At 55.1% G+C, this 13,850-nt stretch overlaps 2 protein-coding genes across 3 annotated transcripts in view; both read left to right on the top strand.

Annotated features, from left to right (window-relative positions):
- STARD10 (StAR related lipid transfer domain containing 10) overlaps positions 1-7,230 on the top strand; it is a 26,050-nt gene extending 18,820 nt beyond the window's left edge. For both annotated transcript variants that reach the window (XM_032427147.1, XM_032427148.1), the window contains exons 3-7: positions 3,010-3,157; positions 3,765-3,868; positions 4,493-4,610; positions 6,512-6,564; positions 6,811-7,230. In XM_032427147.1, the coding sequence (XP_032283038.1) occupies positions 3,010-3,157; positions 3,765-3,868; positions 4,493-4,610; positions 6,512-6,564; positions 6,811-7,056 (669 nt within the window). In that variant the 3' untranslated portion in view covers positions 7,057-7,230. The remainder of the gene's footprint in view (positions 1-3,009; positions 3,158-3,764; positions 3,869-4,492; positions 4,611-6,511; positions 6,565-6,810) is intronic.
- Positions 7,231-9,261: 2,031 nt separating this feature from the next.
- ARAP1 (ArfGAP with RhoGAP domain, ankyrin repeat and PH domain 1) overlaps positions 9,262-13,850 on the top strand; it is a 62,725-nt gene continuing 58,136 nt past the window's right edge. Inside the window, 1 exon segment of the mRNA XM_032427072.1 lies at positions 9,262-9,388. The gene's annotated coding sequence lies outside the window, so the exon portion shown is untranslated.

The following is a 13,850-nucleotide window of genomic DNA, read 5'->3' as shown; positions in this document are numbered from 1 at the left end:
TTTCTTTCTTTCTTTCTTTCTTTCTTTCTTTCTTTCTTTCTTTCTTTTCTTTCTTTCTTTCTTTCTTTCGTGTTTTAGACCTTTCTTTGACAATCAACAGTTAGTTCTCATCCACATTAACTGTCTGTAGACTTTTGAAAGTGGTGACAGGTACGTGGGTAACCAAGGTATGGAGCTTGTTTGGTGAAACTTCATCCTTGTTCTGTTTCTGGACAACTGCACACGGATACAGTGGAACATTCCTTATTCCCTTGGCCCAGACAGCTTTGTTGAGCCTGGTGTCAATGTGCACATCTGGAGTTCCCATCTCCTTCATGGCAAATTTCTGGATCTCTTTGTGCCTGAGGGGCACGCTTCTTGAAACCTACTCCGTGGATGCTCTTGTGAATGTTGATGGTGTGTTCTCTGGTCATTATGTCGTTGATGGCAGAATGGCCCTTCATCTTCTCACCACCCATCTTTGCAGGAGCCATTCTGCCAGGCTGGAAAGCGAACTTTGGTTTCCTTAATTCTAAAATGGGGCTAATACCTCGGGGCCTTTCTGTGAGAACAAAATGTGGTAATGTGTATAAAACACTTAGGATAGTGCCTGGAGGAAAAAAAAGGAAGACTGTCTCCTCTGCTGGTGGCTGGAGGAAGAAGGGGGTGGAGAGGAGAAGCCAAAACAAAACAAAACAAAAGGGTAGTACCTGGCATCTGGTGAGTGCACCTCTCAGTATCTCTGGGGGCCTTTCTACTTAAATCTTCATTATTGTAGAGGCAGTACTATACATTTTAGAAAACTAGAAATACAGCAAAAAGAAAACCATTATATTCTCATCATCTAGAGATTGCCCCTGTTGCTGCCACTTTAGTGATTGTTCTTCCTGAGGCTTTTCTGTGCATATATTTTCCCCCAATGAGCTTATACTGTGTGTTCCCTTTTGTAACCTGCTTTTCTTCAGGCAGCAATCCACCACTTTGTTTCAGCAAATTTCAGCATATCTAATATTCAGATGATACTCACATTTCTCCAGTCATCTCAAAGATAGCCTTTATAGCTGTTTTGTCCATGCCGGTGTTCAATCCAGGACCACACCTTCTATCTGGTTCTTGTGTCCTGCCAGTCTAGCCCAGGCCCTCCCTTAGGACATTGATCTGTAGAAGAGACTGGACCAGTAGCCATGGAGAATGCCTCACCATCTGCCTTTGGTTGTATTCTTGTGAAATTTAGCTTGTTCTCTGTCCTCTGTATTTTCTGTAAAGTGAAGTATATCCAGGGCTTGATGAGTTCACTGGTGCCTAGAATACCCAATAGGTGGTGATGTGCCCTTCCTGTGGCCTTTCCTCACCATTAGTGGTGCCAAGGTCTAACACAAGATTAGAGGAAAGGCAATGTGACTCTCCCTCATATGGTTGCATAGATCCTTTTTTAGAAACATGGGTGGCTCCCTTGGCACCATCTGAATGCCCAGTTCTGGGAGACCTTTTTAAACTATACAAGCAAACTCATCCAGTTGCTGAGGGGAACTTGGTCCTGGGGTTTTGGGCTTTGGGGTGAAAAAAAAAGCACAGAACAAGGACATGAATTAAGTTTCATCTTGCTGAGTGCAAACTTAACAAAACATAGTTCTGTTTTTACAGACATATGTTCTGGGTTAAATCCCAGCTCTGCTGCTTACCAGCTGGGCAGCCTCGGGCAAGTTACTTAACCTCTCTCGGCCTCAAGTTCCTCCTTGGATTTCTTGTCTGACAGAGTTGTTTTGAGGGCTAAATAAAAAAAGTATCCTTGGCTCTTTTCTCCCGTAGATGGAAAGCTCTTCGAGGACAAGGCTAAAAATTGTAAGAAATCCAAAGATGTTTGGGGCACCTGGGTGGCTCAGTCAGTTAAGCATCCGACTCTTGGTTTCAGCTCAGGTCGGGATCTCAGGGTCCTGGGATCGAGCTGCACCCTGTGTCTGGCTCTGTGCTCAGTGCAAAGTCTGTCCTTCTCCCTCCCCTTCTTCTCCTCCCTGCCACCCCATACTCGCTCTCTGTCTCTCAAATAAATAAATAAAATCTTAAAAAAAAAAATCCAGAGACGCCTGGGTGGCTCAGTCGGTTAAGCATCTGCCTTCGGCTCAGGTCATGATCTCAGGGTCCTGGGACTGAGTCCCATGTTGGGCTCTCTGCTCAGCGGGGAGCCTGCTTCTCCCTCTGCCTGCCACTCCCCCTGCTTGTGTGCTCTCTCTCTCTGTCAAATAAATAAATAAAATCTTTTTAAAAAATCCAAAGATGTTTGTTGGATAAAAAAAAAGAGCACAGATGATACAGTAGGTGATGAGTATCATGGATGAGAAAAATCATCCATTTAGGCATTTGTTTATTTATGCTTTCAATTCTTTTTTTTTTTTTTTAAGATTTTATTTATTTATTTGACAGAGAGAGAGACAGAGAGAGCACAAGCAGGGGGAGCAGTAGAGGGAGAGGGAGAAGCAGGCTCCCCACTGAGTAGAGAGCCTGACGTGGGGCTCGATCCCAGGACCCTGGGATCATGACCTGAGCCGAAGGCAGACGCTTAACCGACTGAGCCACCCAGGCGTCCCTCTGCTTTCAATTCTTTTAACATGTACCCATTCCAGGTTCTGTGTACCTCCATCCATGAAGTTCAGGGGTCTGGGAAGGTGCAGATAGATTTTAGTGTATGGGAGTCCAGAAGGTCTGGCCTGGTCATTCAAGAAGGCTTCCTGGAGAAGGAGACTGGGACGGAAGGGGAGGTTTGGGGGAGACTGAGACGGAAGGCGAGGTCTGGGGGAGACTGAGCAGGGGGAGATGGTCTCTGGATACAGAGCTGTCTGTCTCCTGGCACAGGTGGCTGCTGGGAGGGCTGGACAGGGCTTGTGGCAAGACGTAAGCCCATGCTGGCTTCAGAGGTTGCTGTTCTTCTCTGTTCTCCTCCTCCTCCTCCCCTTCTTTCCTGTCCCCCCTGGGGTCTCCTGGCCAGGGCTTGGAGCCTTGTGTGACCCCAACCACCCCTGTGTCTGTCTGCAGTGCCGGATGGAGTGCCGAGATGTGCCAGCTGAGACACTCTATGACGTGCTACACGACATTGAATATCGAAAGAAGTGGGACAGCAACGTCATTGAGACTTTCGACATCGCCCGCTTGACAGTCAACGCCGACGTGGGCTATTACTCTTGTGAGCAGGCGCAAGCACATGGTGCCAGCCAGGCCTCCAGCCCACAGCCTCTTTCTGCCACCTGCCCGCCTTGCGGTCACTCCCGTGGCCAGGCTGCTCAGACACCTGAGTGCTGAGATGCAGGGCCGCCCTCTGTGACAGCCCCGCCCGTTCCCAGACACTTGGGCACACACAGGTGCACACTCACAAACACACAGACACTCCCGTGTTCATGTATACACACTCCACACCCGTGTACACAGTCACGTACGCAGCCCACGGCCATATGCCACATGCTCACAGTCACACATTTTCAGATACACACACTCACAATATTATGGTTCTCCCACATACTCACGTTCACATAGACAAACAGCCAGGCCAGCAAGGGAAGGGCCGTGTGAGGTGGTGAGCAGGAATGGCCCGAGACGAGAGGGGAGAGGGTTCTGCTCTGTCCCTTTCCTAGTCTCAGCTCTGGGACTGTAGGCTGGGAGGTGGAGGGGTACCCATTTGGATCAGGGAGAATTGGCAGTTAACTAGGCATCTCTGTGTCCTGGGCCTCAGCTGTGCCCACCCTTGCAGGTAGTCAGGCCAGTGGCCTGGCTGAACTGTCCCTTGCACTCCACAGGGAGGTGTCCAAAGCCCCTGAAGAACCGTGATGTCATCACCCTCCGCTCCTGGCTCCCCATGGGCACTGATTACATCATTATGAACTACTCAGTCAAACATCCCGTGAGTCTCCCTGCCTCCCCTGCTGGGTGGGCAGGGGAAAGTGCCAGGTACGACCGGGCCTGCAGGCCTGGCCCAGGAAGAGGCCTCTGGCTGCCATCATGACTTTCATGTGACTTCAGCCCGGGCATGATGCTCTCTGGCCCTCAGTTTCCTTCCTGTATAGTGAGAATAATGGCTCTTGTCTCCCTGCTGAGCTCTCAGGCAGATGGGAAGAGGGTGATGAGGGCCATCACTGTGGGCGAGTGCGATGGGCTGGCTGGGAAAGGGGGTGCGAGGGGTGAGAGGCAGGCTTCTCTGACCCTCCCTGAGGCTGGGCCACCTTGTTCTCCATGGCAGGCAGGACAGGCAGGTACAGCTGGCCTGGGCAAAGATGAGTGTGTGTGTGTGTGTGGGAGTGCCCATGTATGTGCTCATGACCCCAGACTGGGGGCTTTCCTGAGGAGAACGGGGTGACCTAGCCTGAGTCCTCCCTTTCTCCTCACCCCTGCATCAGGCCTGGCCTGGAGTGGATGCCAGGGGGTTTGAACTAACGAATTCTGTGTGTGTGTGTGTGTGTGTGTACTCACAAAGACACTTCTTTTGTCCCAACCCTGAGTCTCACTTCCCTTTGCCTTCCATCCCCAGAAATACCCGCCTCGGAAAGACTTGGTCCGAGCTGTGTCCATCCAGACGGGCTACCTCATCCAGAGCACGGGGCCCAAGAGCTGCGTCATCACCTACCTGGCCCAAGTGGACCCCAAAGGTGAGGGCTTGGCCCTGGCAGCCCATCATGGGATCCTTTCCTATACCACAGGGGATGTGACCAGATCAGTAGGCCAGGGATCTGATTTTTGATCCCTAATTTTGATTAGGGATCAAAAAGGGCCTCTATTAGGAGCTGTTTTGTATTTTGGGGCATCTCCATCCAAAATATCATTTGATGCATTGGTGGTATAGTGGTGAGCATAGCTGCCTTCCAAAATATCATTTGAACCAAGGTTTGAGACTTTATAATGGTTTGAAAATCAAAGGCCAAGGTGGTAGACGCTGCTCCATGATAAAGCTTGGAGCTCTTTTCCTGGACTCCCGCACCCCTAGGCTCTGACTTGCTTCCCGCTCGCTGGCTACTCTCACTCCATCTGTCTTGCTGGCTCCTATCCTCTGCCCATCCTGGAGACCTGAGTTTTCCAGGCCTCAGTTCTCTTTCCCTTGGGAGGGCTCAGCTATTCCCAAGGCTTCTGTGGCCAGCTGACGTGCATCTCTGCTGGGATTCAGATCCCTGTGGCCATTGGCCTCCTGGACTCGTCCTTCAAGATATCTTTCCAGGACCTGAGACTCACTGTGTCCAGTGCTGAACTATCTCCCCTTCTAGGTTGTGCCTTCTCCTAAGCCTCCAACCCCCAGTCACCCATGCCAAGAACCTGGGGGTTGACTGGGGTGCCCTCTGCTCAGCTCCCAAATCTGGCCACCCATTCTTATTGATTCTACCTCCTAAATAGCTCCTGAATCTGTCCTTTCTCTCCATACTCAGACACCTTGTCTGTCCTTACAGCTACCAAGGGACTTTTCCAAAACATGCCTTTCCTCATGACTCTCTTCTGATTAAAATTCTTCTCTGGCTGTTGCATTCAGAGTAAAGTCTAAGCCCCCTCCCCAGCTTTCCCAGTGCCTCCTCATACCTTACATGGTCCCACCTCCCTGTCTAGGCAGCACTTTCCCTCAGCCTCGAAACACCTCTCCTTTCTCACTCATGCCCCTAGGGCTGCTTCAGATGTCACCTCCTTTGTCTCCAATACCAAAGTCACCGATACCCAGAGTCACCACCGGCTCCCTGCTTGGCGGGCTCATTCCCCTCTAGCAGAGCCCTTGGCCCCAGTTGGGCCCCAGACAGTGAGCTGCTCTTTGGGTCCCTGGGACTGTGCCAGAGTAGGTATCATGGAGTGGATGTGGAGTGAGTGAGTGAATGGGTGACTGTCTAGAGGGTGGGTAAGCCCTGAACATCTTTGCCCGGGTATGCCCCGGCCCCACTGAGGGTCCAGTGACCCAGGCCCAGGGCCCTCTAGCACCTCACTGAGTGTTGGGAGGCAGAGTAGACACTTGGGAATGAGAAAGGGTGGGCAGGTGGGCTGTGGATTCCAGGTCAGGCCAGGGTGGGGTACTCAGCCAAGAGGCCTATGTAGCAGCCCCCTGGGGCAGGGGGCGTGGAAAGATGGGTAGATGAGGGGCTGAGCATCAAGGCCATTCACAGGTTGGGTATGAGAAGGGGGATGTCAGTGGAGGGGAGGTGGCAGGCGGGAGCTGGGTGGGTCATGATTTCAACCTACTTGTAGCCTGTGGTCACGTAGGACCCTGTGGTTTTCTTCCATACGGTCCTCTGGGGCTCAGCAGAGGGACAGGAGGGGTGTAGGGGGTGGGTCTGGGGGGACACAACAGAATTGAGCCTGGAGACCTTGGGCTGAGGTGGAAAGAGAAAGTGAGGATGATGTAGTCTTATAGGACTTGCCTCACAGCCTCCCCCCCCCCCCCACCTCCCGGAGAGAAGAGGGTAGTCTCTTTGGAAGCCCCAGGCTGGAAGGAGCGGGCTGGTATGTATGTTTGGTGGGGGCTGGGTCCTTGAGGCGGCTGCTTTCCTTCTCTCCTCATTACCCTTCCCTGCTCTCATAGGCTCCTTACCCAAGTGGGTAGTGAATAAATCTTCTCAGTTCCTGGCTCCCAAGGTGAGTGGCCTTGGGACTTTGGGGTATGGAAGCTGGGGGAGAGGGTTCGGATGAGGGGGTGGGTCAGGGATGGAGACTGGGAGTCAGGGGGCGGAGTCAGGGCTGAGGGGCGGAGTCATGAAATGGGCCAGAGTCAGGATCCCGGGAGCCGGGGACTGAGCCGCTGGAGGGCACAGGCCGGGACGTGGCGAAGACTCAGTCCCCGTCCGCGTCCACCCCTGACTCGGCTGTGCGGCGGCCCCGCAGGCCATGAAGAAGATGTACAAGGCGTGCGTCAAGTACCCTGAATGGAAGCAGAAGCATCAGCCGCACTTCAAGCCGTGGCTCCACCCAGAGCAGAGCCCCTTGCCGAGCCTGGCGCTGTCGGAGCTCTCCGTGCAGCACGCGGACTCGCTGGAGAACATCGATGAGAGCGCGGTGACAGAGAGCCGGGAGGAGCGCCTGGGTGGCGCAGGCGGCGAGGGCAGCGACGATGACACCTCGCTCACCTGAGCGCGGCACCACCGCAGGGACCAAGACAAGATGGAGTGGGGCCAGGGGTGGCGGATCCTCCCGCGCTTTCTCCCCTCCCCCACACCCTGTGCCTCTTAGGGACGCTGGGCTCGGGCCCAGGCTGGTGCGGCGGCCTGGCTGGACGCAGCCCCAATAAAGGATCCCACAGCCTCAGCCGGCTCGTCGCTGTGCCTGCTTCCCACCTCCCTGGGGCACGACCGCCACCCGCCGCTGCCCTTAATCCCCATCTCCTAGAGTTCATTTTGTTAATTTCATTATTGATCACCTGGCCTTTGCCCCTTTAGGCAACCCCTCATTTCCCCATGTGTAGGTGGGGAGGAGGGAGTATGTCAGGTTATCTCATCCCTGCCTCCTGCCCATAGTGTGTTCTCTTCTCCTGTGTCTATTCATTAGTTCCCTCATCCATTCACCCGTCCTTGTTGCCTGTTCCTTCTGCCATTTGCTCCAGGCTCTTTGGCCATCTTTCACTGCTCTAAGAGAAGAAGTAGGTCTGGCCAGAGGCCTCGGGTCAGGGGTCAGAGGGTGAGGTTCTACCATGTGAGTACAAGCTGCAGAAGTGGAGGGTCTGACCGTCTCCAGTCATCATGGAAGGAAGGGGGCGAGGTTCCTGGGTCTCAGACCACATGTCTGTGGGCCTCAGAATGAAGATTGGGGACAGCATGTTCTGGAGGAGGAAGGTTGGGGGTTGCAATGAGGGTCATCAGACTCCAGTGCAGTGGAGGGACCAGGTCCTGTGATTCGAGACTTCCCTAGGTCACTTTGAAGACCTCAGGCCTGTGTTAACAGAAAAGGTTGGGTTCCCAGTCCTTTGCAAGTGATCAGATGCCAGTCCCCTGGTACTGTGTTCCACCTGGCTGTTTTGAAGTCTAGGCTTTGAGATCTAGAGGGGTGCCTGAATCTCCCTTGTTCTCGATGACCTCCAGGTACCCTCTGCTGCCTGAGGGACACCCCTGCTATCAGATTGGGAGGAGGAGGGCTCTGTGCTCTGCCCCTCTCTAGTGTTTTTGCACCCCATATGAATTTGGAGCTGGGAAGTGCTCTTCAAGGTTTGGCCCTGTCCTCCCCTCCTGGAAAGTGACTGGCCTTAGCCTTATCAGGAAGATATAGCCTACTTGGAGTTGACTCTTTTCTAGAGGGGCAAGGTGGATGTCCAGTGGAGTGTAGGCAGGAGATTCTATAACTCACCAAAACTTGGGTTCCAATCCCAGGCTTGCCCAATACTGGCTTTGTAACTTTGGACAAGTCCTGGAACTTCTTGGAGCTTCATATTCTAATCCCTAACCTGGGGTGATGATTTTTGCCTTCAAGGAGAGGTATGAGGATTCAGATAAAAGGAATAAGTTGCCCAGCACTGGGCCTGGCATGTAGTAGGTGCTCAGATTAATGACTCCTAATCTCAGAGTCAACCCCCATGCCCCATCCTGGTGAGAGCTGTTCTTTCAAATATCTCCATCGGGCATTTGGAGAAATAGAAGCACAGAGAAATTAGGGTCTCTTGACTGGGCTGGTCCCAGAGGTGACAGGGACACAGGACCCAGGAATTCCTGCCAAACCCAGGGCCCTTATCTGTGTATGTGCTGGCAGGATGGGCAGACATCTCCCCAGTCTCAGCCAGTGAAGGTGTCTTGGTGCCAGGACCTCAGGCTGTATGCAGCCTTCTGTCAAGGGATCCTGGAGCCCTTTGGGTAGGACTCTTCCCCACCACCCTGCCCCTGGGGGATGTGGGCTCGGAGAGGGAGGTGGGATATCCTCGGAGAATGAGGTGGGGAAGGACTTCCAGGAGGAGAAGGTTAGGGACCTAGGTCGTCCTGCCTCCAACTGCCTCTTTCCACCCTGGGGGTCTGGGCCCCTGGGGCGGGAGGGGGTTTGGGAGTGTTGTGTGGCTCATTTCCCGCCGCCCCCCCGGGGGGTAGAGTCACCAGGAGAAGGGTGGCAAGAGGCTGGGAGATTCAGGAAGAGATGGAGACTCAGCGGGCGGAGAGGTGGAGGTAGATCTGAACCTCACGAGATAGAGACGGATCTGCCAGCAACGAGAGGGGCACGGGAGACGCACAGACGGACGGGTCCGCTAGGCGGGCCAGGCCCGCGGACTCAGAGACCGCGACTAGGCGGGGCGGAGCAGGGGGCGGGTCCCTGCCCCTCCGGCCCTCCCCTCCCCGGGGCGTCACGTGGGGCGGGCGGAAGCACCCGGCGGGGTGGGCGCGCCCGGCCTGCGGCCGCGAGTTCACTACGCCGGCGTGAGTCAGTGACGGCGCCGGGACCCCGGGTCCCGGGTCCCCGCGTCCCCGCGTGGAGTCCTCGGTCAGAACAGGTAAGTGAGGCTGCCGGGACCTCCCCGCCCGCCGCCCCTTCGCCAGGTGTTGACCAGAGTTTCCCCATTTCGCAGAAGGGAACGCCAAGGCCGCGCGCCGGTTGTGCGCCCGGCGCCTACTTCCGCGGGCGTTTCTCCTAGGGTAGTTGTCTGCTCTCGTCTGGTGATGGGGATGAGGGTCATCACCTGAGGATGTGCGGTCGGGCCAGAGTCGGTAGGGAGGAGGGCAAACCGGCGGGTCAGGGGGCTTCCAGCTCTTAGTCCTTTGGCATGAAGGTTCCCAGGAGCCGGAGCCAGCCCGCCCTCGGCCGCCTTGCTTTTCTCATCTGTGAAATGAAGGCTCCCACCTCGTTAACCGCGGAGACCCTTACAGCTCTGCACTTTCGTATGACCCTTTGCCCTGAACCTGGGGCTCCAGTGACCTTGGGCAGACTACTTCCGGTCTCTGTGCCTCAATTCCCCACCAGTAAATGGGGGCATGGCCTCCCAAGAGCCCCTACCTGGCCCAATTGCTGGAAAGAGGAGATGTGTATTCACTGAATGGGGTCAAGCCGGGAGTGGGTTATTGGCACTGGAGAGAGCAGGCTTGGAGTGCAGCCTAGGGGGCATGGGGTGGGCATTTGGTCCAAGATCTCTAAGGGTGGTTTTTGGTGTTGGGGAACTCTGATCAGGAACGATCACAGTATGGTTTCTGGCATATGCATTTCCCTCCCCCAAAGCTCTTGTGCTGGGGAGCTTTCCTTGATCCCCAGGCTTGGTTGCAGGGAAGGGGCTGGCAGCGGGCCGGCGGGGGGGGGTGGTTGCTGCAGGGTGGTACAGATTTGTGGAGGTATTCAGGTAGGATTTGACTGTGTGCTGAGCACCAAGGTCCAGACTGAGGCACCCAGGATGTCTGTCCTTGGAAAGCAGAGCGTGCCCAGGTTAGGGGAGACCTCCCAGCAAGCTCATTACAGGGTAGAAAGATCCCAGCAGAATCTGGAAGACAAGTGCAGACAGGTACTGAGATAGAATCAGGGACTGGGACTCTTGGAGGCCCAGGGAGAAGGAGATGACTGGAATGCGCCTTGGAAGTGAAGTGGCAATTAGCAAGGATAAGGACCCTCCAGAGGACAGCACAGCTTGTGCAAAGGCAGGAATTTTCGTGGTATATTTGAGGAGATGGGTATGGCTGGAAGGGGTAGCTGGGGCAGGGTATAGCGAGAACTCATCCCCATGTGTCCCATGGCTGGTTGGGGATTGTCCAGATCCTGGCTTGGGGGACCTTGCCTCCTCGTTCACCACTTGCTCACAGGAGTCGGGCAAAAGGGGGTCATTCCAGGCACAGTCCTGACAACTGGTGAGGTGGCAGAGGCAACCTGGGGCCCAGATTGCCCCCACGCTTCATCGCCCCAGCCTCACCCCCACCGCCTCTCAGGCTCCAGTCAGGCTTTTCTGTACCTGAAACCTCAGCCCTTTGTGCAGGTTGCTTGTCTTACCCACCCTTCCTCTCCAGAAATTTTCTCCCCATCCAAAAAAAAAAAAATATCTTCTAGGTCCTTTGGGACCTCACAGGTGGGTTGCTTATTGCTTCTCCGTGCCTCACCTTTCAGTCCTTCATAGTGGCACAGCTTGGGAAAGGTCTCCTTGGAGCTCTGTGGGGAAGGGCCTGCAGAGCCCTGGGGATGACTGGGACGTGGGGTAGTCCCTGTGCAGCCATCGAACATGTGACTCTGCAAGTCCCCACACTTCTCAGAGCCTCCATTTCCCCATCTGTAGGATGGGCTGATAACCCCTGGTCTCATGCTCGAGAGAGAGACCACTGGGGAAGAATTGGGCCTGAGTGTAAATCTTATCCCCTGCAATGAGTGTTTGAATGAAGGAACGAGAGAACCTGGAGGGAAGGGGTCAGTTCAGAGGGGTAAGGGGCCTCTGAGAGTCCTAGGGGCGAGTGGTGGACTAGCCTAGGACTAAGACTAGGGCATCGGCTAAAGAGAGGGGAGTTCCCTCTATTCTCTGGGCCCTCTCCCCTCCCCACCCCACTCTTCCTTTAGCCAAGCTCAAAGCCAGCCGGCTGATGCCCAAACAAGTAGCCTCTGTTCCCAGGGTGGGGGAAGGGGAGGCAGGCCCTGGGCTCTAGGCCCGCCTGTCCAGCGCTGACCCTGCTGAACACCCCCACCCCCCGCCCTTCGCTCTGGATCTTAACCCTTGGGAGCCTGGGGTGGGCCTTGGGTTGCTGGAGGCCTCATACCGCTTGCTCACCAGCTGTCCCCTCCACCCAACTTTAGGCTCCCACGGGTTCTGTTGCAGCAGGAGGGATGCAGTAGGACATGAGTTGGAAATGGAGAAGGAAGGAGGGAATGGAGGTGGGAGGGAGACTGGAATAGATATGGTCATGGACACTCAGATACCACTTGGCCCAAAAGCTTTTTTCACAGATGGGGAGACTGAGGCCAAGGGCCAGAGATCAGACCAGGATCAGGCAGTGAGCCCTGGTGGGTGGGGGTCAGGACTGATCCGACCCCTAGTCTGGGCCCTCTTGGAGTAAGAAGAGGGAAAGGGAGGGAGCTCTGTTTGACTTGAGCTCCTATCGTGTTCCTGACGCTGTACATTTGCACTTTATTTCACTTCATATCATTCCATGAGACGGGGATCACCAGCCAGTAACATGGAGGGGGGAACAACCTCAGAAAGCTGAGTAGTCACATCCCTGAGAAGGATGGTAGTAATAGGCACAGAGCACTGGTGTGGGCACTTTTATGTATGTGAACCACTTTCGTCCTCCCCAAACAGCAAATAAGTGGTAGAGGCAGGATCAGTCAGGTGTTCCTTTGCCTCCTTCTGCCTGATTTCCCCTCCCCCGGCTTGACCTTACCCCTTGAGCTCAGTCCAGGGTCCACTCAGTGAGGGGCTTTCCCTTGGGTGGTGGCCAAGGCAGCCTTGAGCAGAGTGTGACCCCAGCCAAGCAGACCCAGCCCTCCCTGACGGGTAGAGTCCAGACCCTTGGGTGGGCCCTCTCACCCCCTCCTCTGGTCTCAGTCTGGCTGACCTCAGCCCCCTTCATGGCCCTGCACAGAGGGGTGTTTCATATTTCAGGAAGGGGTTCTGTGCTAAGGCGGCTGCTCCAAGGATCTGAACAGCAGGAAGATACGAGGGGCCCTCAGAGATCCCCTACAAGTACACTGCCCACAGAGCTCAGGCCCTGCCTCTAACTCAACACCAGTCCCCCCAGCCCTGATCAGAGAGGACATCGTGTCCCCTTACCCCTGCCCCCATCAGGCCCCCAGACCTGTACATTCTGATGAGGGCCCTGGGGAGGACAGCCCAAAGAGGCCGATGACCCCCAGGTGTCAGGGATGGCCGGGGGCTGGGGGGACAGTGCCTGGTTGGTCTTCCACGTGACCTTCCTGTGGAGTTTTTCCTCTGTCTCAGCCTTTTGAGCACAGTTGAGAAGGGAAAAGGTCTGTCCTGTACTCAGGACATCTGCTCCAGACCATTGGGACAGTCCGAGTGGCTGGGAGGGGATATGGAATTCAGTGGCCAGTTCAGTAACAACATTATTATTTAACAGTAGTAGTAATAGTGGCAGTAGCTACTGTTTCTTGGAAGCTTACTATGTGCCAGGCACTGTGGAAGCATTTTTTTGGACTGATTTAATCCTCAAGAATAATCTGGTGGGGTAGGTACCATTCCCATTTTGTTGAGGAGACAGGCCCGGAAAGGTGAAGTGATTTGCCTAAGATCACCCATTACAGGGAAGAGCTGGGAGTCTGAATCTCTCCCTCCTCACAGTGAGAACTCTGAGCACTGGGAGACACTGCAGGTGGAGGAGATCCAAACCCTGTTCTACCCTGGGAATTCCCAGTCTGGGTGGCAGGCAGGGCGTGGAGGGCCACATGGTCAAGTGACATTGCTGGCAGCCAGCTGTGGGGACGGCGGGCCTGCATGGGCACCCTGCTTGTAGACGGGACCGACTGCTGTCAAGTTCTGAGCCCCCCATGGGGACAAGCACCTCTTGGAGGTCTGCTCGCTGCTCTTGTCCTGTCCTGTCTGCTCTGGGCTTTGTTGAATACAACGGCTCTCCCGGGCCCTGTTTTGCTGATGAGGAGACTGAGGTGAGCAGAAGCCAAGGGACTTGCCTGTGGTCCCTCAGCTGAGGAAAGGGAGAGCTGGAACCGACACCCAGGCAGAGGCTCTGAGGCCCGCATGCCACCTCCCTGCCTGGGGCCTGGTCAGGGCCTCCTGGGCCTCTGAAGCCCTGACTTCCCTCACACGCTGCCCACCTGCCTTCTCACAGGGCCTGAGTCTTTCTCCCTGCCCAAACTGAGTCCCCTTATGGTGCCTGGGATGTGGACCAGCCAGATGTCAGTGACTGAATGAACAAACCTGGGGGACATGGTTCCAGAGCCGCGAGGCCAAGAAACAGGGACCAGCTATGGTCAAGAGTGTGGTGCTCAGTGCCAGAGGGGTCCAGAGGAGGATTCAG

Source organism: Phoca vitulina, unplaced genomic scaffold (assembly GCF_004348235.1).
Source record: "Phoca vitulina isolate PV1807 unplaced genomic scaffold, GSC_HSeal_1.0 scaffold36, whole genome shotgun sequence".
In the NCBI taxonomy this organism is placed as follows: Eukaryota; Metazoa; Chordata; class Mammalia; order Carnivora; family Phocidae; genus Phoca; species Phoca vitulina.
The sequence above is the reverse complement of the archived record's forward strand: the minus strand, read 5'-3'. Positions and strand labels throughout refer to the sequence as shown.